Source organism: Petaurus breviceps, unplaced genomic scaffold, assembly GCF_028583685.1.
Source record: "Petaurus breviceps papuanus isolate PSGF00001 unplaced genomic scaffold, PetGlider_PUasm1.0 490, whole genome shotgun sequence".
NCBI lineage: Eukaryota > Metazoa > Chordata > Mammalia > Diprotodontia > Petauridae > Petaurus > Petaurus breviceps.
In genome coordinates this window covers 30615326-30640668 of record NW_027186352.1, presented here as the reverse complement: position 1 = coordinate 30640668, position 25343 = coordinate 30615326, and the positions used below count along the sequence as shown (strand labels likewise).

Sequence of the window (25343 nt, the reverse complement as noted above, 5' to 3'; positions counted from 1 at the left end):
GCATTGCACATAGTAGGCACTTAATAAATATGTTTTGAGTAATTACATGACCAAAATGTAAGAAGTCAGTGTGATGCCAGGGAAAGAGCACTCACCCTGGATAACTAGGTCCTGGGTCCAAATTATGACTTGGAAACTTAATCTATGTATGACCATCAACAAGTCACTTAACCCCTCTGAGTCTGGCTCATCTGTAAAATCTATGAATCCTAGGAATCTGAATGATCTAAAGCCCTTAATAAATGCATAATGAACACATACTTTTAGATAGAGCAATGTGATTGATGGGGAAAAAAGGAGGGAGCTGGTAAAGACTGAACATGACTAGGCTTTTAAAAGCATTTTTGAGAAATTGTTTTGTTCTCAGTAGTTCTTCAGGGACATTTGAGTTCTTCTGATGTAAATTACATTTCTATGGGATGAATGTTAAAATCACTCCCCACCCTTGGCTTAAGTTAGGAGCTCATTCTTAATTGCTGCTAAACCTCGGAGCTTTCACCTTCTGAAATTATGTATAAGAAAGGGAATGCAGAAAAAACAAAAAGAAATGTTCCCAGAGTAAATGAGATGTCAGAAAAGCCTGCATAAAACTCATTTTGGAAAACCCAAACAGTAAGTTAAGGTCATTATGGTAAAGTATACCCTGAAACCATCATTTTGGAAAGTGAAGGTTAAGAATAGTAATACATATAACTGATGTTTATATAACTCAAGATTACAAGGCACAATATCTATGTTGAATCAGAAATAGAGTGCTAGCTTTGGAATCAGGGAGATCTGAACTCAATTTCCATTTCTTACATTTATTCTCTGTGTGACCCTGGATGAGTCAGTTAACCTATCCCAGTTCCAGTTTCTTCCTTAGTAAATTCTCCTGGCTTAAGGAGTTGTTGTTTTGAGGGTCTTTGCCAACCTAAAGCTCTGGGAAAACATAAGCTGTATTATCCTGCAAGGTATTTAGAAAGGAGGTAACTGAATGAAGGAAGTGAGTAAATTGTCCATAGTTAAAAGTATTGGAGAAAGGCTTTGAACCTAGGCCTTCTAAATGCACGGCCAGGACTCTACCCACTGCTCCATGCTGCCTTTCCAAATTTCTTGAGCAGTGTTGCCTTTAAAGTGAGCAAAAAAAAATGATAAAATGGGATCTGCTTGGGCGCATTCAATTCTTAACACCTTTTGGGTGTTATCCTAACAATAGGAGTTTTCCCAAAGTGTTAATGGGATGCCTTGGGAGGTAGTAAGTTTTTCTTCACTGGGGGTATTCTAAGGAAGCCTAGATGGCCATATTTTGAATGCCATAAAAAAGAGATCACTTAAAATATATGTTGGCAGAGATACCCTCTAAGATCCCTTAGAGACCTGATATCCCATGATTCTGTGCTTCTATAACCATAGGACCAAGCCCTTCATGCTCATGCCCTGGGAGTCACGACTGAAATGCTAAGGCTCTATTTTTTTTTTCTCCAGGGAAATTTTGAAATCCTTCAGGATGCTGTCCATGAACCCCAATTGCAGATAATCTTGTTCTTGCTCTGTCTTTTGTTAATTGCTAGGTTTTTTTTTTTCCCTTCCAGAGCAAATTCTGCTTTCCCTGTCCAAACAAACCCAGCAGAAACATGGAACAAAACAATGGCTCAAGCTCAGCTCGATAGAACGTTGAGTTTGGTTCAGTGGAGCCAACATATGCTGGATGTTCTCACTAAATGTGTAAAATTCACTGAGCAGAAGAATAAGACCATAAACACATACATAGATAGGTATGTGTCTGTATATCTAGATATACACACATATGTCTGTTTACACACATATATAAAAGTCCACAAAGGCAAAGAAATGCAAAACTCTCCCTTGTGAAAATGTTCATATAACAATGCAACGATGCATTCTTAGAAGGATTGGATACTCAGAATCATACTCTGTCAAAGTCTCTCAGTCAGGAGATATCTCGAGGGCCATCAAATCCAACTCAGATCTTCCCAACAATGTCTTCTGCAAAGTCCTGTATTTTTCTTGAAGATTTATTTTGAGGACAGTCTACTACCTCCTGAGACATTCCACTTAGGTTTAACATTCATCGTTAGGTAGTTTTTCCTTCTATGAGATTTAAATCTTCCCCTCCCCCTCTCTATCTTCCTCCCATTGCCTCTGTTTCTGCCTTCTAGGGTTGAGCACAATTAATCTAATCTTCCCCATGATAGCTCTTCAAACAAACACACACAAACACACACATACATATTTAGTATTGATTGGGAAGACAACCTAGGAATAATATGAGAAAAATTAATGTGGCAATGAGATCACTGAGTTCTGCTTTGTAAAAGTTCTGAAATCTACTCCCTTAGAGTGATGCCATGGAGACTTTTGTGAGTGTAAGTCTTTGAAATTTTTAAGGTGAGAAAAGCCAACACACATCTACACACATCAACGCAAACAAAACAAACATCCTTTTCATCTCCCCAAGAGCCTGTATGTCCCTAAAACAACGCAGAGAGTTAAAGCCATGAAATTATCATTCACACACTGATCCTCTGAAACACAGCTGAGTGGTGTTGGGGGAGGTGGGGTGTTACATGGGGGTCCCAGATGCTGGGTGGAGAGTGATTTGACATGACGTTTGATGACTATTAAATGAGCATCTTCTTTCCTCAATCTATACCTTTCACACCTTAAATTGCAGGAAATGTTGGTATGGCTTCCTTGGTTGAAAATACTTACATACATACATACATTTATTTACATATAAATGTATTCAATAGCATGCTTTTTTACAACAAAAAAAAATGATACTTTGACTTGGATACTTCCTCTACTGAGATGCTCTGGAGTTGAAGTCAGAAGACTTGAATTCATATCTCATCTCACCTCCTGCTTCCTGTGTGAGTGACTTTGAACAAGTCACTTCCCCTCTGAGGGCCTCAGTTTCTCCACTGGTAAACTGAGGAAGTTGGACTACATGACCTCTGAGCTCCTTCCCACTTCCAAGTCTATGATCCAATCAAAGCCAGGTCTCCTCATCTGGTGGAACTCTCTTTTCCATGTCTTGGGGTAGCTCTTTCCTTGAGCACCTGACCCATACATTGGAGGCCTGCCTCTGAGGTTGTTGGGGTTTTTTATGCTATTCTAATACTCAGGCTGTCTATCTGTCATCTCTTACCCTTACTACATGACTGGGGATGCATGGTGGTTAGATCAGGCCCCTTCAGCAAGAAGAAGAGGAGGGATATTCAAGTGAACATAGCTAGCCTGGCTTGTATATAATCAGGATCTCTTCTATGAGTGTTGCCCCAGAAGCTAGAGTAATCCTCTCCCACTCATGGATTTAGGCTTATTTGACCACCTTATGACTAGAGTTTTCAAAGGCGACTGTAGAATGGCATATCCACTTCCGAAAGGCAACCTCCATATAAAACTGCAGAGCCCTTAATGTATGTGGGACATCGAGGGTTGGTCCAATTGTTTGGGTACATCTGATGTCCCAGAGCGACCCAATGTGTTGCTTCATCTCCTTGAGTAAGAAACAGATGAAGGTCCAGTAAGAGGCAGAGCAATGTGGACACACATGTTTTCATATGATCTTTAATAAGTAATATACTATGTAATTTGATAAATTGAGTCCAAGACTGTTTCTCTTTTGTGAAATCCTCAACATGATACAACCAGATAATCATTTTTTCCCTAGACTCAAGATACTGTTGTGTTCTTTTTAATCATGGTTGGGATTGTAAACCTCTGATTTCATTAGTGCAAGGAATTCCAAGAGAGAAACTGCTCCCACCAATGCAAACTGGTAACTGTTGTGAACCTTATAGTATATCTGGAATATTAATTGACTTATCCAAGGACACATACGCAATATGTCTCAGATGGGATTTGAGCTCAAGACTTCCTGATTCTCAGGCTAATACCATCCTGCCTCTGAAGACATTGATACATATTTTAAATTTTTCACTTACCTTTCTATTCCTTGACTATTAGTTAAATGGACTTGAGAAAATCTTAACTATCAAACGGAGGTATTAATTTTGCTCTGGGTATCATTAAAACAGACCAACCACTGAGCATTTTAAATCTTCATGTTATTCAAATCTTTAATGAATATATTTTTTCTGATTACCCTAATTACTTTATGCATCTGATCTTAAATGGTTGTACTTAAAACTCCGAAGAAATATTTTACATTTTTCAGTCATGCTCCTTTGCAGGTAGGAAATAAAATCAATTCTTTTCATCACATGAAGAATAGAAGAATTCTAATTGGCACTAAGTAACTATGCAATCCTGGGCTAACAACTTTATTTCTATGGATCTCTGTTTCCTCATCTGTAGAATAAGGGGATCATATTAGATAACTTCTAAGTTTCCTCCCAGCTTTAACAATCTGTGATGTCTATCAGACTTTTCTGAGAAATGTTAAATTGTTTGATTAGAAATACATTCTTTCTCTTAATAGATTATAAATTCTTTGAATAAATGAATTGTTTTTCATTTTATTCAATGAGTACCAGAGCCTAGATTAATGCTGGGCATATAGTAAGTGCTTAATAAATGCTTGTTGGTTGATTATTAACTCTGTAATAAAATAAAAATGATAGCTAATATTTCTATAGAATTATGAATTTAATGTCCCATGCCATCTCATTTCATAAGATCAAAAGATTGAGAGCTAGAAGAGTGATCATCTAGCAAAACCTCCTTATTTTACAGAGAAGGAAACTGAGGGCCAGTAAATGGAAGTGACTTACCCAAGGTCACCCAGGTAGCAATTTTCCAAAACCAGATTCAAACCCTGCTCTTCTGAAACCAACTTCAGTAATGTTCTTTCTAGGATACCATGGCATTTTAGAAAATGAAGGAAAAAAAAACAATAGCATCTTTTATTGTGTGTTTATCTGGGCATTCTTCCAAATAGTCATCCAGCAGCAGTGAGATCCCTAAACCCAGTCCCTCCTCTGAGCAGAGATCTGATGATATAGGGCTTTCTGAGCAAATTGTACTGGCTTGGTGAAACTTTTAACAGCCAGGGAATCTTTAGGCATTAAGAATGGAAATTCATTCTTCCTTTGGTCTTTGGTGACTGGCCCAATTAAGTCCCAGACTCAGCAGGTACTTGGCCAGGGATTGAGCAAAGGAATATGGTAATGCAGACTCTAGATTAGGGAAATCAGCCCAAAGGCTGGGGGATTTTTCTAGTGTGAAATTGGGAATGTAGTACCCTGATATACTAGAGGAATAGCTACAGTTTAGGGAGGTTCTTGGCTATATTCAGGAGCAGAGTAGACAGTCTGGAGACAAAATGTTCCAATGTCTATTAAGATATTTAAACTTCTAATCCTGAAAGGTCATAGTGCAACTTGACTTAGTTACTAAGAGAAAGAAGTATAGTAATAAAAAAGGATCACCTAAGTAAAAAAATATCAGCCTTTTCTTTGATTTTAAAAATAGTTATCTTACCAGTCTAGCTGGTAGTGAGTATGCTGTGCTTAGAAACAGGAGAACTTTCATTGAATCCCCCTTGGGTTCGTTCAGCATATGACTAGCTGTGGCTGGAAGTCATTGAACTTGTCTGAAACTCAGTTTTCTCATCTATAAAATGAGACACTAATATTTGCAATAGCTACCTTCCAGGAGTTGTTTTCAGGAAAGACTTTATAAGACCTAAGGGGCATTACCATTATTAATTGCTTAGTCTATTCTTTGATGAACTTAATTCCTTGATGAATTAAAAAGAATTTTGTAATAGGACGAGAAGAGAGAAAAGGTGGACAAGAGAAAAGGAAGATAAAGAAACTGAGGAAGGCCTTCAGCACATTGGGTAGACCCTTTTGGGTGACCATTTGAGAGGATATGGACAAGAGTGGCATCAGATGGTAGACAAGAGAATTGTATCATTGGACAGAGCTCCTGTGATGAGATCCTGGGTGCAATGGAGTATCACATTATTTTAAAATTATATTTGTTTAGTGTCTGAATTTTAGGATAAAATACAAATGCCTTTTTGGGGGTGGTGATGTGTGCAGCCCACTTTTCAAGTCTTACTTAATTTGAGTCCATTTCATGCACTTTGTGGCCCAGTTCTACTCTTCCCCATGCATATGTCATTTCCCATCACTGTGCCTTTGCAAATCTGTCCCTGTTTTTGGAATGTTCTTCTTCTTCTTTATATATTTTGCTTTTTGGAGGGGGGAAGGTAGGGCATTTGGGGTTAAGTGACTTACCCAAGGTCACATGGCCAGTTTTGTGTTAAGTGTCTGAGTCCAGATTTGAACTCAAGTCCTCCTGACTCCAGGGCCAGTGCTCTATTCACTGCGCCACCTAGCCACCCTATGGAATGTTCTTCTTAACTCTACCTCTTCCAATTCCTAACTTCTTTAGCAACATGGCACTATCGTTATGTCTTGCTCAAAAATTTCTGATACTCCTAGCTCTTGGGGTCTCCCCTTAGCCCCCAAGAATTAATTTTCCTGAACCACTGAGATATTAAGTGACTTGCCCAAAGTCTTTCAGCTATAGTTGTACATGAAAGGAGAAAAACCTGAACCCGTGCTTTTCTGAGCCCTTGGCCGTCTCACTGTCAATCATACCATATGGCCTTTCAATGGCGACAATTACATAACGCTTTAGGGTTGATCAAATGGACACCATGACAACAGTCCCTTGAAGAAGGGAATGTCACTTTACAGATAAAGAAACCTTGACTGATGCCCAAGTTCATATCTTGTAGCCGTTGTTCATTCTTCATCCTCAAAGAGGACCAATGCCATCAGGAAGGTGATGTCTTGACTGGCAAGTGAATTGAATTTGAGTGATGCATCGCTGTTCAAAGTCATAACCCTCACCCTCTCCTCCAGATTCATCAGGGTCCAGGGGCAAGACATAGGTCAGATAAATAACAATGGCCCCAGATGCAGGGGGAGATCTTGGCCTCTATTTTGTAGCTAGTTAAATATCAGAGGCAAGATTTGGACTAATACACTTGTTGGGAGTGCCTTGATTATGGTCAAATTATGACCTTTGCCAAGATGGAAATGAGCCAATTCAATGAGGAGACTGCAATTAGCAGGCATTCAATACATGTCTGCTATGGTCTATGCAGTCAGCAGACTGTTGTCCTTTCAATATTGTAGGGAGCCCAGATCATGTGGAATGTGCCAGATTCACACTCAGTACAGTTTGGGGACTCTAAGACTGCTCTTTAACCACACCAGACACTGCCTTTCTAATAACAAAAATACTTTATACCTCCATGAACTTTAATAATGATAATTCCATCACAAACACCTTGTGTTTTGGGCCAGGAGAGGGAGCTCTGCTGTATATGGAGTCAAAGTCTGGGCGCTGCCCTCTGCTCACATGGCAGTGCTGGAGAAGGAAGGTAATCTCTCTAAAACTCAGTTTTTCATCTCTAAGGTGAGGGGTTTGGATTAGATGATCTCTGAAGTCTCTCTTATCTCTAAGGCTATGATTCTATAAGTCAGCTAGTGCATTAATTCCCATTTATAGATGAGAAAACAGAGAAATGATTTACCTGTGGTCACATGGGTCATAATTGTGCTGGATTGTTATTGTTCTGTCATTTCAGTCATGTCTGACTATTCATGACCCCATTTGGGGTTTTTCTTGGTGAAGATAGTGGAGTGGTTTGCCATTTCCTTCTCTGAACCATTTTACAGATTAGGAAACTGAGGCAAACAGGATTAAATGACTTGCCCAAGGTCACATAGCTTGTAAGTGTCTGAGACCATATTTCAACTCAAGAAGATGAGACTTCCTAACTCTAGGCCTGGCACTCTATTGTAATGTAAATGTAAATTTTTTAGGCTAAAGTGCACCTGGAGCCTGGAAGTAGGAGGCTTGTTTTTCAGTAGATACTTTCTGATTGGCCAGTGGGTCCAAAAGGTTGTTACATTTTCTGAGCCAGGAGAAAGCTATATAAGCCCTGATGTGTAGCTTTGTTTTGGGGCTCACTTTAAGAAGTGTTCTGTGATTTGATCTGGATTCTGGGAAGCCGTTGTTGAGAGCCCCCTGGCTTTGAAAAACCAAGATGTTGAAACCCAGATGTTGATTTGGTATGTATGTAATGGTTGGACAGTTTGGAAACTGTCTACTTGATCTGTTTCTCTGTCTTGATAATTTTGTCTGTATATTCTGAAGTTCAGGGTGCTGACCTTTTTCCCCTGAACTAGGTGAACGACACATATTTGACTGATTAAAGTAAGCTTGTTAACCCATTTTGAGTTGCTTTCCTTTATCAAAGCAGATCCAAGAACCTGTGTTGGCAGCCACCCTGGGGACTTGCTGCTACATCTATCCACTGAGCTATACAGCTGATAGAATTCAAATCCTAAATTCAGCGTTGCTTCCACTGCACTTTGATCTCTCTTGTCTACCACCCAACTAAGCATCAGGTTTCTTTCAAACCCAGATCTGTGATCTCTGTGCAATTTCCAGGTGGTAAACTGGAACCATGGGGGTATATCACCACATGGAAGTAAATCAAGGTTGTTTGCTCACCCAGATGCTGGTCTATGTATCAGCTTCAAGGGACCGGGGATGTTGAACCCCAGGTGGGAAAGAGAGCTTTCTTGAAGTGTCTGAAGGGTTGTCATGTGGAAGAGATTAAACTTTTCTGCTTGGCCCCAGAGGCAAGAATTATGAAGCACAGCTGGAAGGCAAGAAGACGCAAGCTTAGAATTTATCAAGAAGACTTGCTAGCAATGAGAACTCCCCGAAAGCAGAGTGGGCTGCCTTGGGAGGCAGCAGGTTCCTCTTCACTGGAAGTCTCGAGGCAGATATTGGATAAGCACTGAACTAGGTAACACTCCAGGATCCCTCCAACTCAGATGCTAGGCACCAAGGTGGCCCAATAGGCAGAATGTTAGACTTGGGTCAGAAAGACCTAATTTTGAATCTTATCTCAGATACTTTCTAGTTGTGTGGCTCTGAGACAGTTACTTACCCTCTCTTGCCTCAGTTTCTCCATCTGCAAATTGGAGATAATCATAGTATCTACCCTTCCCATCTCCTCCCCAGGGTTTTTGTGAGGACAAAATGAGATAGCATCTATAAAATACTTTGCAAATCTTAAAGTGCTAAATAAATGTTAGCTATTATTATTCCGAGATTCTGCATGGGATGCATTTTTTGAATGATTTTATTTCTGGATTGGAGGCAAACACCATTCTGGAGGTTGTCAACATTCCAGCATCATGCATCTGTTGTATTTATGATAGAAACAAGAGAGAAAAGAGTGTTTAGTCATCTGCGGCTTCCATTTGGTGTTAAACACATGCTGTTCTCTAGCAAGGGACTGGGCCAATCCTTTTTTTACATTTCAGTGTAGAGAACAGTTGTTCCTAAAGACAGATATTTAAAGGGGCAAGTCCCAAAGAGCTAATTTTGGAGACACACACGAGGAATGCTTTCTGCTGTCACTTATCAAAGTATTGATTATGAGAAATCCTGATTATCACTGAGATTTGCTTCTCATTGGGTGTGCCTTCTCCCATCTCTTCAAATAACTATAGTTAACTTCTTTTGTAAGTTTGAAAGAGTATGGGTAAGTTTGGAAGAGTGGTAAATGTTTCCTAGAAAAAAAATCCTGTGGAATTTTTAGGACATGGAAGATTCCAGGGTATCCTAAACCAGTGGATTGAATAGATGTCTTGTTGTCTGAACAGACATCTAATCAATGTAATTCACAAGCCCTTGGGGTTGAAATTTTATTTAGGTATTGTGCAAATAGCTCTGAACTTGGAGTCAGAGAGCTTAGATTCAAATATTGCTTCTCCTAATGACTCCCTGTGTAAACTTGGGCAAGGCCCTTCTCTTTGGGACTCTTTTTCCTCATTAGTAAAGTGAAGTAGGGAGGGAACATGATGTAGGAGAAAGGTCATGACTCTGGAATCAGAGGTTTTGGGTTCGAATCTCACTTCTGTAGCTTACTATCTGTGTGGCAGTGTGGTACAGTGGAAAGGGCATTTTTTCTCTATGCAATGAAAAGGCCTTGGTTCAAATCTTGCTCTGATGTTTATCACTTATGTGCTCTTGTATGAAGTTATTTACACTCAAGCAGCTAGGTGGCACAGTAGATAGAGCTTGGGCCCGGAGTCAGAAAGACTTGTTTTCCTCAGTTTAAATTTGGCCTCAGACATTAGCTAGCTGTGTGACCTTGTACAAGTCACTTAACCACATTTACCTCAGTTTCCTCATCTGTAAAATAAGTTGGAAAAGGCAATGGAAAACTGATCTAGTATTTTCAAGTAAACCCCAAATGGGTTTACAAAGAACCGGACATGAATGAAAACAAAACAAAAGAGTGTCATTTTCCTTATTCATAAAATGAGGGGTAATGCAAGATGTTGTCTGTGGTTCCCTCCATCTATCTCTGCTCCCATGACCTCTAAGAGTTCTCTCTGTCTTGATCTAAAATCCCTCTATTATTCTTTCTGTAATGCAACTGAAGGTGAATGGGCACAAAGTGGTCCCAGACTCAGAAGGAAGTCAGGGAAACTTACATAGGAAGAAATTGGAAGAGGCGAGCCATTTATTGATCTTGGGCTGTGTTCAAAGCTACTCTGGCTCCCATAGATGATAATTAAGGTACATTTCAGTGACTTTATACCTTATGGATATTTAGAACCTCTTGTCAGATCCTCTGGTCAGGATGTATAAAGCAGAATGCAAGGGAAGGATAAAGTATTCGAAAAGAACCTTGTTGAAATCACCCAACATTTTCCTGTCCAAAGCAATTTGTCTTAGTGTATTGTGTGATCAGATAAAATCTAGATTCAAATCCAGCCTTAGACACTTAATAGCTATGTGCCCCATCCAAGGTACTTATCCTCTTTGAACCTTACTTTCCCATCTGTAAAATGGGACTAATCCTAGCAGTGATCTCACAGTATTATTGTGAGGTCCAGACATGATGATTTATGCAGGAGGGAGAGAGGACTACTCCCTACAAGTGCTTTGCAAACCTTCAAACCTTGTAGGAATTTCAGTGATCATCATCATTACCATCATCATCATCATCATCATCATCATCATCATCATCATCATCCTCATCTCTTTCTGTTAATCTTTTCTGATGGAAATGGTCCTGGGATAAACCAGCTTCTAGATGGGATTCTTTTGTATGTAAAGTTGTCCTGACACCAGGGGATAAGGGTGTAAGCTCATCTTCCGGGGGCTCCCTAAGTATCCCCAATGCATCCTGAATCACCAACAAGACAGCAAGGAGGATTTTCCTTTTTGCACACGACTTTGATCTCTATATTTCAAAAACTTTTGGTTGCATGGAGCTTAGAGATGATGGATATTTCACATGGCAATGTCTATTGGAGTTGTTATGGATGGATGTTCTATCAGAATGATTTGAAGCTGTTTGGTTTATGATAATGGTCCAGTTCCTGTGCTTTTATTGGATCAGCTCTCTAGGGTATTTTGAGGTTTGTATTTTGTTATAGGGATTTGTTGTTTCTTAGTCCATGAAAGGGAGTGGGATTCTGATTCATTATTTTTTGTTAATTTTATTTACTTTATTTTTAATTTCTAAAATAAAACAAGCATTTTTATAACAGAGTAGAATTAAAAAAAATATGATTGTACATGAAACTGCAAATCTATTAGGTACAACTTGATGTTCCTTTTAAACACATAGTAAAATTATTATGTAACTTTTTCCTCCCCCTGTTCTTTTCTTCCTCCCTCTCTCCACCCTAGAGATAGCAACCAGTAGACATAAATAGGTATGTGTGTATGTATGTGTATATGTATATATGTGTATGTATGTATATTTGTGTATGTGTGTGTGTAAAATCATTCTATATATACTTCTATTTTTCAGTTCTTTCTCTGGATACTGATAGAGTCTTACTTCATAGATCCTTTGTAGCTGATTTGGGTATTTTTAATAGTCAAAGTGCCGTAGTCACTCACAGTTGTTCTTAAAACAATATTGCTGTTACCGTATACAGTGATCTCTGGATTCTGTTTATTTTGCTCTCTGTTATTTTGTGTAAGTCTATCCTTGTTTTTTTTTATAAAATCATTTTTGTATAGCACAGTGGCATTACATCACAATTATATACCATGACTTGTTCAGCCATTACCAATTGATGGCCATCCCAATTTCTAGTTCTTTGCCACCACAAAGAGAGCTGCTATAAACATTTTAGAACATATAGGTGACTTACCTTTTTCTCTAGTCATCTTTGGAAATAGACCTAATAGTGGTATTTCTGGGTCAAAGAGTACAGGCAGTTTAATCACTGTTTGTGTATTGTTCCAGGCTGCTCTCCAAAATGGTTGGATCAGTTCACGTTTCTACCAACAATAAATTAGTGTCCCTATCTTCCTGTACCCCCTCCAACATCTGTTTCTTTTCCCTTCAATCATTTTAGCCAATCTAATAAGTGTAAAATTATATCTTAAAGTTGTTTTGATTTGCATTTCTCTAATTAATAATAATTGAAAGCATTTTTTTATTTGACTATAAATTGTTTTTATTTCTTCATCAGAAAATGACCAATTCATGCCCTTTGACCATTTATCAATTGGGGAATGACTCGTGTTCTTATAGATTTGACAAAGTTCTGATTCATTACTATTAATAGTAAAAATAACTTCCTAACACTAGTTCTATGGCAGATAGTAGCAGATGGAATCTTTTTTTACATCTAAACCCTCAATGACCTCTAGAGGAACAGTAAACATATTTCCTTTAAATGGACAAGAAAGGAACTTATAGACTTTTTTAAAAAGGTTTTGATGTTTTCCCCCATTTCTTCTGACCGGCACACTCGTCTGCATTAGAGTTTAGTCATACTCTTCTCCTTTTTGGTTTCTCTAGCATTCTTGGTATTGATCCTCTATGTATTCCATCTACCTGATGGCCCAGAATGCAGACCGCAGGGTCTCTTCATACAATTATCATATGGTATCTCAGTTTTCCATTTGAATTTGAAGAAATATGTTTTTTTTCTTTTATTGAATTTATCCCATTATTATAGAGTGTAAATGTGGGTTATTGGGTTCCTTTCAAAGCTAAGTTCAGGTCATTTCCTGTAAAAACATCTTTCCCATTTTTTCAGATGTTAGTGCTTGTTTCAGCATTAGAATGTTTCTTTCTATTCTCTCTCCATTTCTCCCCCTTCTCTCTGTCTCTCCATCTGTCTTCTTCTTCTTCTTCTTCTTCTTCTTCTTCTTCTTCTTCTTCTTCTTATCCTCCTCCTCCTCCTCCTCCTTGTCCTCTTCCTCCTCCTCCTCCTCTTCCTCCTTCTCCTCTCTAAGGGACTGAGGGATGTGTCCAAGACCACATAGCCAAGCATGTATCGGAAGCAAAATTTGAACCCCATTCTTTCTGCCTGAAGTTGCTTCTAACCACTCCTCCATTCTGCCTCTCTCCTGATACAAAGTGAGCACTGAATAAATGCTTGTGGAATGCAGTGCTGTGATGGGAGCTCTGGCTCTGGAGTCAGAGAACCTGGGTTCAAATCTTTTTTTTTAAGCAATTGGGGTTAAGTAACTTGCTCAAGGTTACATGGCCAGTTATTTCTGAGTGTGGTTGTAAGTATCTGAGCCCAGATTTGATCCCAGGTTATCCCGACTCTGGGGCCAGTGCTCTTACTCACTGAGCCACCTGGCCACCCCTGGGTTCAAATCTTGTCTCTGTCACTTACTACCTCACTTAACTTCTCAGACTTCAGTTTCTTCTTCTCTAAAAATGTGAGCGTTGGATCAGGTTGTCTCTGAGATCCCTACAATCATCTATAATAGCATTACAATTGCCTCTCTCATGTCCTGGCCTATTGGTTGTAAAAATCAGATATTTTCAGAAGACTTCCCTTCCCTTCCCTTCCCTTCCCTTCCCTTCCCTTCCCTTCCCTTCCCTTCCCTTGCAGCCCTTCCATCTTGCATGTTACTGTTCAGTTAGGGCTAAACACTCCACCTTCTAATTTCTGCTTGGGGAGAAACAGTCAAATTAGCAGGTGTTTGTTTGCTGATGGGATGGGAAGCTGCCCAGTGGCCACTGAGCCAGCTAACAGGCATATCTTGGCCAAGGAAAGACTGGGAACAGCAGCCAAGAAAACAAGGAGTCCAAATAACAAAGAACCATGGGATTTGGGGCTGAATAGCTTAGTCTTGAGAAAACAAAATCACAGCCTAGAGGATGCTTCTCCTTTCACATATCCTCCTCCCTCTCCTTTCCTGGGTTCCCTCTCCCTTTGCTTACATTACAAATGCAGTGAATCACAATTGCCAAAAACTACAGTTAGATAGCTGGAAGACTTCAGCAAATGATTTTCATGGGGTTTGGGCTTGTTGATAGGGTATCTGCTGAGTTATTTCACTTGATTAGAAATGTAGTGTGTATATATATATGCATATATATATATATATATATATACTACATTTCTAATATAATAATGATAATATGATAATAATATAATGATAATAAAAATAATATAATAATGATTTCTAATATAATAATGACATATATATCATATCATTGGCATTATTGGAGGATATAGGCAAGTGTCTCAAAGACAGAGGCATTAATAGCTTGCAATTGTGATCTGTACCTGTGCAGAGCCATACACACACCAATGAAGTAAACATCCTTTGACTTGTTAAAGTCCTACTATGTGGTAGATATAGATGATTCCCAGATCTATGTATCCAACAATTCTTGATTTCTTGTTAATATTGATACTTAATATTTTTGTAAATATTCACCCATTTCATTTAAGATTTCATTTTTATTTTCACATAGTTGGGAAAATAGGTTCTAATGATTTCTTTAATTTTTCCTTGATTTAAATGATGTAATCCTAGAAAACTGATGGGTCAATGAACAAATCATAGAAACAATAGATAATTTCATTAAAACAAATAAAACTAGTGAGAGAATATAACAAAATTTGTGTCATGCAGTCAAAGCAGTTGTCTTGGAAAATATGTATGTCACTTTTATATGTATGTCTCTTTTATAAATAAAATGTTTATAAACAAAAGGCATGTTTGCAATCAGCTAAAATGAATGAATGAATGAATAGATAAATAAAAACCTCTAAAACCTTAAAGTAGTAAAATTTAATATTCCAATTAAACACCAAATAAAAGTTCTGAAAATCAAAAAAGACATTAATAAAATTGAAAGCAAAAATTTAATAAGGAAAACTAAACTTTTTTTTCTGAAACAAATCAATAAAATAGTTAATCCTAGCCTCTCTCCTTTATATTCTTACCCTGAGCCCATTTCTTATCTATGGCAAAAGCAGTATCCCCTTCATCCAATACTAAACTTACACATTTAGAAATACATGCTTTTGATATAGGAGCTTACCAAAGACTTTCTGAAATCAAATGTTGATTGTGTATAAACATATGATTTTCCTCTACCTGTAATTTGTCTTCTCAAAGAATTTCCATATATTTCTCCTTGGAGAGACAACTAGGTAGCGCAGTAGTTAGAGTGTTGAACTTGGAGTCTGGAAGATCTAGGTTCAAATTCTCCCTCAGACACTGTCTGTGTAACTTGTCAAATCACCTAAAATCTCGTAGTGTCAGTTTCCTCATCTGTAAAATGAAAATAATAATAGTTCCTGCCCCAAAGTGTTGTTTTGGATATCAAGTGGGATAACATACCTCAAGTTTGCTAACCTTAAGATGCTGTATAAATGGTAACTATGTTGATGGTAATGACAATGGTGATGCCAATAGTGATGGTTATGTTGACTCTGTTGACTTTCATCCAGTTGGCTATTTCCATTGGTAAGTATTTGATAATCTAGTCCTTGATAGGGATGCCATCATCTTCTCCTGGATGGATAGGAGATTTGGAAATCTCTTAGGATACATTATGTTTCCTGTAATTCTATTGGGTAGGGATAGCAAAGACCGGGCAGAAGAAATTTACTCAGAACTATTTTTTTCACACCCCATCTTGGTCTTTGGCCTTAAATCCACTGCCATCATAGCATTAAAGTGATTCCAATTTGCAACCAGGTATACATAGCTGCTATCTCAGGAAAAGAGTGATGACACTTTAAATTTTGGTTTCTTTGTGGTGATTTATGTTAACTTTATGGTTCCTCTGCTAGAACCTGGCTAAGCATGGATGCCACCAGCCCAAATAGTTAAAGAAATGCTGTATTTGTATCTCACTTTGGATGAGATTGTGTGTGAAGTTTCGATTAGGCCCTAATATGCAGTGAATTTTCTACAGCTGTTTCTTGATATTTATGCTTCCATATCTTCCTTCCTCTGAGGAGCTGTGCATGCTTTCTAAACATTAAATTATTTATCCACCAAACAGCCCTCTGAAGTAGATAGTTTGTGCCATAAAATGTTAGGGAATTTGTTAAAAGCAAAAAATAAAATCACCAAGAACCTTCAAGAACATAAAACAGTAAAGCTATGGGGGGGGGGGCTAATGAAAGAGAAATGATTGTAATAATAATCGTGCCTCATATTTGTTTCATTCATTATAGTTTTCAAGTTCAAGCCAAATCATGGGATCAGAGGCTGAGATTATAGATTTAGAGGGGGAAAGGACCTGAGAGTCCTTCTAGTGCCAGTCATGCTTAGTACTCATAGATCTCCATTTGGAAGATGCCTCTGAGGCCACTTTGTCTAAATTGCTCATTTTACAGATAACAGAATCAAGGACAAGAGTGACTTGGCCAAGGTCACATGAGTGGCAAGGAGCATTTATTAGGTACCTGCTAAGTACCAAGAATACAAAAACAAAAATGAAATCAATTCCTTCCCTCAGGGAGCTTACATTCTACTGGGAGGAAGCAACATATACATAGATAATTAAATCTGAAATGCATACAAAGTAAATGTAAAGTTTTTTGAGGGAAAGAGGCTAAGGTTTGGTAGGGGTTAAAGGAATGTCTAGTGAGGGGGAGAACTTGGGGCAAGTCTTGAATGAAGCAGTCATGCAACTATTATCTTACTTAACTCTTTCATGGGAAGGACTAGATATTTTTCTTCCCACTTTGTAGTTGGGGAAACTGAGGCATAGACAGATTAGGGGAGTTGTTTTAGGACACATAGCTAGTTAGGATCACAAATCATAGTTTTGGACCTATATATACATATGGAGATCATTTTCACACTATTTTCCAGATGAAGAAACTGAAACACTCAGGAGGAAAATTACTTGTCCAAAGTGTTGAAGGTTTTAAGTAGCAGAACTGGGGTGTCACTGTATTAATTGTACTGTGCCTTAATGACAAAAACAGCACTAGAACCTAGGGCTCCTGACTCCTTTTCCAGGGCTCTTTTGAGAAGACTAATGAAATGCAGGTGGTTGAGGTCATGGGAAGACAAAAGCATAAAAGATTAGGGCTCTCTTCTCTGGGAATTGTTGGGTGAGCATGCCAAGCTGATAGCTTCTTCTAATTGTCTTCTGTTCCACATCCTTCAGAGAAACTAATTTTCTCCCTAACTCCTATATAAGCTAAAGGCATGAGATTTATATTTTTTGGGGGAGAAGGAAACACTAAAATATGGCACTGCATAACATGTGTTAGTATCCCAAAGACCTGGATGTTTCTATGTTAGAAGGAGACAACTGGAATCTGGCTCCTACTTGAGTCAATAATGCCGGGCAGTTTAAATGGCTCTGACTTGCTCCACAGTATTGGACTCTCTTTATCACCAATCATTCAAAAGCCAAAGATCAGGATTACTGGAAGTAATGCAAGAAGGAGAATGGAAAACCTTTCTATTGTCAGAGCTATAGTTCAGTGTTCTAAACTTTAAAGGGACAATGGGTAAATGGAATTTGAGAATTATCCTTTTATAGCACACCTAGAGAAGCAATGCAGCCCGATGAATAGAGATCCCATGCTTAGAGCTGGAAGCAACATTAAGTTTGGCCCCTCTCATTTTACAAATGGGGAAACTGAGTCCCAGAGAGGTGAAGTATTATATGGCTTGCAGGTATCTGAGGTGAGATTTGAATCAAGATTTTTCTGAATCCAACTTCAGTTCTCTATCATTACTCCAAGAGCTGACCTCAGAATTAGGAAGCACTGAGACCATGTTCAACCTGTGGCATATTGTGCCTGTTGGACTGAACAGATCTTGTCACCTCTAAGTGTTCTAAGTGTCAATATGTATCAATAGAGAAAGGTCTCTAGATCAATGAAAACCTGTTTCTGATTATTCTCCCCCTCCTCCACACACCCCCAACAGAGAAACTTATGTGGCTTCCAGGGTACCCATGAGTAGGGTTCCAAAGGAATGGAACTGAACAGGATCAGTTCCTTTTTGGCACGCCTACCCCAACGCAATCTTTACTCACACCAACCTTTTTCATATTTCAGAAAATATAAGAGAAGCAGGGCACAAGTGTCTATGACTATATCATTCACAACCCTAATTGATGATGGCCTCTAATGGAGATGAGTCCATGCTAAAAGAAAAGGGGAATTTCTTTGTGCAAATCTGGCCAGCCATATTCCAGTCTGAGAAAATGTGCTTTTCCCTCCCATCTCACAGGACTTAAAATCTCCAGCCCAGCGAGATGAGATTGCAGGGGCCCGGGCTTCACTGAAGGAAAACTCTCCTCTTTTGCATTCGATTTGTTCTGCATGCCTGGAACATGATGATGTGGCCTCTCTCCGAGCCAGCAAGGACACGGTCTGTGATGAGATCCAGAATGCCCTGGATGTGATTTCAAATGCATCACAAGGGATCCAGAGCCCAAAGGCTGAGTCCGAGCCTCAGTCAGCCACGCTGGGAAGTGCATTAGATGAGCTCGAGGTAAGTCAGGAAGGAAGCTGCCAGGAGCAGCCCAAGAAGATGTGAGATGTGTTTGAAAATGAACTTTGGTGAAGGGCCTTAGCCATCTGGGACCATTCTCCCTCCTAGTTTCACTGTGTATTCCTGCCTTTTATTCACTCTGTTATCTAGCCAAAGTAACTTTGCTTTTCCTCACAGGTGACATTCCATTGCTAATTTCTGCACATTTGCATAAACTAAAGCCCATGTCTCCTTATCTCTTCCTCTTCAAATCTGTTATTTCTTTAAAACTAAATGTAATCTCCTATTTGAGGCCTTTTCCTGATCCTACCAGTACAGAGTATCACCTGTCTCTGAAGTTATCATATATTTATATTGATGTTTATTTTATATCCACTTATATATGTACATGTTGTTTTCCCTGGAAAAAGCCAGGTTTATTTTTGTTTGTTTGTTTGTTTGTTTGTTTGTTAAATTTTGTGCCCCAGTACATTTTTGGTACATGTCAGGTCCTAAGAAGTACTTGCTGATTATCAGTAGGAAAACAAATCCCTTATCCCCAGAGGTCCTGATTCTTTGGACCTCTCTCTAAAGATTGTGGTAAATGTTGACTGGGCCAGATGATTCAACAGAGAAAATAACCTGGTTTCTTAAAGTTTCACAACCAATGTGAAGGGTCAAATGACAACAACAAAAAATTGGCCAAGACCAATGAGGTAAAAGAAAAATGATTAGTACCAATTTCTTTTTTGAAAAGATTTTCCTATATAAATACTAGTATTTTACTGGTAACATAAAAAATAAATAAATTCACAATCTATTATGTATGCATGGTATTTACATAGATTCTCCATGAAAGGTTTATGGAAGGACCTGGACAAGAAGCCCAAGAAATGAAAAGGCATAGATGGGTGGTAATATGTAGCCTTGGAGGGTGTACCCATGTCAATGAGACAATGGATCCATTGGAGTATTGAACAAGCGTTTGTATAGACACTGCAATTAACAAATGGTTTATTCCAAACCCCACTGTTCTAATTATATATTTAGTAGACACTTGATGGAATTAGAAACCAATGTAGGAATAACCTTGAAATATTCTATTTCTTGACTCACTGAAAGTGAAACAGGCAATTTGGTTTCTAATCTAACTTTCCCATTATTTGTTTCTTAAATATTCATTTCTTCATGGAATTTTTGGAAAGCTCTTAATGCAAATGTAAATTTTTATGCCAAAGCCAGTTCCTAGGTCTTGTCCTATTTTGGATTGTATATTTTCACATTTATTTATTCAGTAATTTAAGTGTCACCTGTCCTGATTGGGCCACATCTTGTGTAGTGTGTTCAATCATGGAAGTCATGTTTTATGAAGGGCATTTATACGTATGGGTCAATCAGGTAGAAAAGGTATCAAAAAGTCTAGATTTATAGCTTAAATATCTGTAGAGACCATCTAGGTCAACCTCCTTATCTTATAAATGAAGACTCTGAGGTCTAGAAAGGTTAATGATTTGCTCAACATCACACATGTAGAAAATAAGGAAGCCAGGATTTCAAAATAAGATCCTTTGACTCCAAATCCCCCACCCTCTCCATTGACCCACAATGCCTGGAGATCATCCCTGGTAGGGATGAATTGAAGGAACTATGGATAATTAACTGGAAAAGAGAAAACTTAGAAGACTTGAAAGTTGAGACATACTTTAATCTCTTAAATCTATTGTTTTGTTTATTTTCCCTTTGGTTAATTTCTTTGTATTACTTCAGATTTCCATGTGTTTAAAGGGGGGAAAAAAGCAAGCAGAATTATTAACCTTTTCAGGACATTAAAAAGAAAAGGAATTGGACTAGATGAATTCAACAGTCTCAGCTATTGGGAGGGCTGGGAAAGTGGTCTTTAAGCAGCTGAAGAATTGTTATGGTGACAAAATTTTAGATTTGTTCTTCTTACCCTCAGGGGGCAGAACTAGGAATGGTTATTTGTAAAGAGACATATTTTCCTATACTTCATAATTCTCCTTCCTGTCTTTCAATAAATCCTCAATTTCAAATGTCCTGTTCCATAAATAAATGTGAGTCACATCTCACAGCTTCAGTGTTTGTTGATTGATTGATAGGATCATAGCATTTAACACTGGGCAGGACCTTGGACAGTATTTAGTTCACTATCTTAATTTTGTAGTTAACAGATCTGGAGAAGTTAAGATATTTGCCCAAGGTGACTTGCCCAAGGTGACATTAGTTAGTAAGTTGCAGAGACAGGAGTCTAAGGTCACCTTAACACCCGCCCCCCACCAACTCCATTGCTTTTCCCTTACAATCCCATCTCTTCAGTGCACTTATTTATTGAAGAAATTATATATATATATATATATATATATATATATATATATATGTGTGTGTGTGTGTGTGTGTGTGTGTGTGTGTGTGTGATCTTTTGAGACTTGTAGCCTATACAAATCAGATAGAGATCAATGAATTTAATAAAACCTGCAGCTACCATTGGGAGAATTACTGAATATTCTAATGCGGGGGTGGGGAAGCTGTGGCCTTGAGGTCACATGTGGCATTCTAGTTCTTTAAGTCTGGCCTTTTGATTGAATACAAATTTTACAACAAATTCATTCAAATGGAAATTTGACATAACAAAGAATATGCTCAAATGGGAAAATAAACAAAATGGCAGATTTAAGAGTTTAAAATATATCCCAAACTTCAAATACACGTTTTCCAATATGACTGATATTGTGGTGCTAATGGGATGTGAATAGAACAATTCTGCATGGAGTAACTACCAGTTTCAAGAAGATCTTGATGGTGTTTTGCCTGGAAGAGGGCATTCTGGTCCATATGTGTGTGTGTGTGTGTATGTGTGTGTGTGTGTGTGTGTGTGTGTGTGTGAGTGAGTGACATCATAGCTCGCAGGAATCTTAAAACATGGAATGTCAGGGCTAGCAGGAACCTTAGAACACAAAATACAAAACCTTGAAACTATAAGAGGTCTCAGAACATGCAAAGTTATAGCAGGGAAGGATGTTAGAGCAAAGAACATAGGACCTCGAATGTCAGATGTCAGAGGTGGAAGAGAGCTTCAAACTCAGTAGTGGCTAGGGAACAGCAAGGGTTTGAGTCAGGAAATTGTTATTTTTCGGTAATGTCTGACTATTTGTGACCCTTTTGAGGTTTTCTTGGCAAAGGTATTTAGAGTGGTTTGCCATTTCCTTCTGCAGTTTGTCCCCATTTTATAGATGAGGACACTGAGGCAAACAGGATTAAGTGACTTGCCCAGGGTCACACAATTAGTACGCATCTGAGACAGATTTGAACAGGTGAAGCTAAATCTTCCTGACTCCAACCCAATTCTCTGTCCACTATGTCACCTAGCTACTGGGTCAGGAAGACCTGAGCTCAAATCACTTCAAGACAGTCTTCAGCTATGTGAACCTGAGAAACTTACAAAACCTCTGTGAGCCTTAGCTTGCTCATCCATAAGATAAGGATAAACCTACTCACAGAGTTGTTGTATCAAATGAATCAAAGTATATAAAGCACTTTGAAATCTCCAAAACATTATATGTGTTAGCTTAGTGTTTAAAGACAGAGAGGACTTTAGAGATCATCTAAGGAAGTCTAAACTTCTTTGCTAACAGATGAGGAAATTGAGGCAGATGTCAGCTAGGTGACTTGCCTAGGGTCACATAGCTACTAAGTGTCTGAGCCATGATTTGATTCATGACTCCAGGACTAGCATTCTATCTAGCTTTCCACCCAGATATTATATGAAATGTTATGGTTGGGAAGAATTTTATTTTATTTTAATTTTTAAACATTTTTTTGTGTAAAATTTTGAGTTCCAAATTCTATCCCTCCTTCTCTCCCTTCTCAATGAGATATAAGCAATCAGATAGAGGTTGTACATGTGCAACTATGTATAACATTTCCATATTATTCATTTTGTATAAGAAGATTCAAATAAAAGAAAATAATGGAAGAAAGTGAAAAACAGCATGCTTCAGTTTGTATTCAAATAATAAGGTTTTCTTTTCCTGTGGAGGTAGATAGTCTGCTTCATCATTTGTCCTTTGGGATTGTCTTGGGTCACTGATTGCTGAGAATAGCTGTCTTTAACAGTTATTCATCAAACAGTATTACTGTTACTGTGTGCAACATTTCCCTGGCTCTGTTCACTTCAGTATGCATCAGTTCATGTAAGTCTTTCCAGGTTTTTCTGAAATCATTCTGCTTGTCATTTCTTATAGCACAATAATATTCCATAGCAATCATATACCACGGTTTGTTTAGCCATTCCCCAATTGATGAGTATCTTTTTGATGTCCAATTCTTAGCTTCCACAAAAAGAGCTTCTATAGATATTTTTGTATATATGGGTCATTTTGCCTTTTTTGGATATCTTTGGGATATAGACCTAGCTATTGCTGGCTCTGCGTAGTTTTCTAGCTCTTCAGGCATAGTTCCAAATTGCTCCCCAGAATGGTAGGATAAATTCACCACTCCACCAATGGCACATTGGCGTCACAATTTTCCCATATCCCCTCCAACATCAAACATTTTCCCTTTTTCATATGAGCCAATATGATACATGTAAAGGGATACATCAGAGTAGCTTTAATTTACATTTTTTCTAATCAGTAGTTATTTAGAGCATTTTTTCACATGACTATAGTTAGCTTGATATCTTTGTCTGAAAACTGCCTATTCATATTCTTTAATCATTTATCAAATTATCAGTTTTATACTTTGAAATACTCTATATCTTCCTGTGTCCTAAATTCTTCCCTAGTCCATAAATTTAACAGATAACTCATTCTGTGCTTTCTTAATTTGGTTATAGCATTAGCCTTTATGTATAAATCATGTACCCATTTTGAGCGTATCTTGGTATATGGTGTAAGATGTTGGTCTAAACATAGTTTCTGCCATTCTGTTTTCCAGTTTCCAAGTAGTTTTTGTCAGATAATGACTTTTTTATCCCAATAGCTTAGATCTTTGGGTTTATTATATACTAGATTATTATGGTCATTTACTATAGTGTAATTTGTACCTAATCTATTCCACTGATCTACCACTCCATTTCTTAGTCAATACCATATTGTTTTGACAATTATTGCTATATAATACTGCTTGAGATCTGGTATGGCTAGATCACCTTTTTTCACAGTTTCCCATTGATTCATTTGATATCCTTGAGCTTTTGTTCTTTCAGATGAATTTTGTTATTATTTTTGTAGCACTAAAAACAATTGTTGATAGTTTTATTGGTATGGCATTGAATAGATTAATTTAGATAGAATTGTCATTTTCTATTGGCTCAGGCTACTCACAAGCAATTAATAGTTTTCCATTTATTTAAATCTGACTTTATTTGTTTGAAAGTGTTTTATAGTTGTGTTTGTATAGTCACTGGAAAGAATTTTAAAGCAAATAATGTCAAAACCAAGGAGGAATTTACATCAATGAACAAAAGACCTTGAATATAGAATGCCACAGCTGGTAAAGTTTATAAAATGAATAACACAGCTGACCATTCATCAATAATCAAGCATCAGTTTGGTGAATAGGTCACAGAGGAGTGAGAGGGAAGATGCTGTCTTGGATGGTCAGGTCTGATTTAACAGCTGCCTTCAGTGGTTAGCCCTGGAGACACATGTAAAGTTGGGGGTCATCATTTTGTTCAATATGTTGCTTTTGGCATCCATAAGATACTTTAGTATGGTTTAGAATTGTGCACATGATGTCCTTGCAGCAATCCCTGTGAGAGTTTCTCCCCACTCTGGTACTTCTGAGGATCTACACACAGGATTTCAGCTGAGAAGGAACTCTAAAAATAAATGCAAAAAAAGTCTCCCAGATTACAGCTGAGATGTGGATGTCAAAATACTAATTAAAATTTATAGACTTTCCCCTCAGTTAGATAGTCTTGGGATCCCTTTGATCATCTAGGTGTTGTCTGTCCCTTGACCTTTGGAATGGAGATCTTTGTCCTTCAGGTATGTTAGCAGTCTTCATGTGATGACTGGCAGAGTAAGTTGGGCTTTAGTTTTGTCACTGAGGTATTTTAGACTGATGCCAAACTACTGTATGAGTAGTGGAGAATGGGGCAGCTTCATCTTCACCCAAGAGGAGTGGACATTCTCTTCTGATTTTATGGAGCTTTTCATCATTTCAAATAACTTCTGGATGAATGGTCAACTGGTCCAACTAGAGATGTCCTTTTAGCTTGCTGAAGTGGTTGGGATTACAAAATCTTTTCCCAAAGCTTGTGACTGTCCAGGGATTTGAAAATGGGTCATAGTGTTGGATGAAATTAGTGGGGATGGAATATTAAGGCTTCTCAAGATTTATTTGTACTTTCTGCCAAATTCTTGGGAAGTCTTTTGGAGGCATTTCAGGACAAGCTTATTGTAGCTGGTCAGTTCCTAGTGGAAGTTAACCTGGTGTAATTGTTCTCTATGTATACTGGTCCAGGGTTTACTTTGCATAATCCAAGATTCAGCAATGATTGAGTTTGTACTGGTGGGAGGGGGCACATAAAGCCTGAAGATGAATGTAATGACATCTCAAGT

At 38.1% G+C, this 25343-nt stretch overlaps 1 protein-coding gene across 3 annotated transcripts in view; it reads left to right on the top strand.

Annotated features, from left to right (window-relative positions):
* Window positions 1-25343, top strand: part of CTNNA3 (catenin alpha 3) — a 2053326-nt gene that overhangs the window by 433225 nt on the left and 1594758 nt on the right. For all 3 annotated transcript variants that reach the window (XM_069101886.1, XM_069101885.1, XM_069101888.1), the window contains exon 6: window positions 18517-18780. In XM_069101886.1, coding sequence (XP_068957987.1) covers window positions 18517-18780 — 264 coding nt within the window. The remainder of the gene's footprint in view (window positions 1-18516; window positions 18781-25343) is intronic.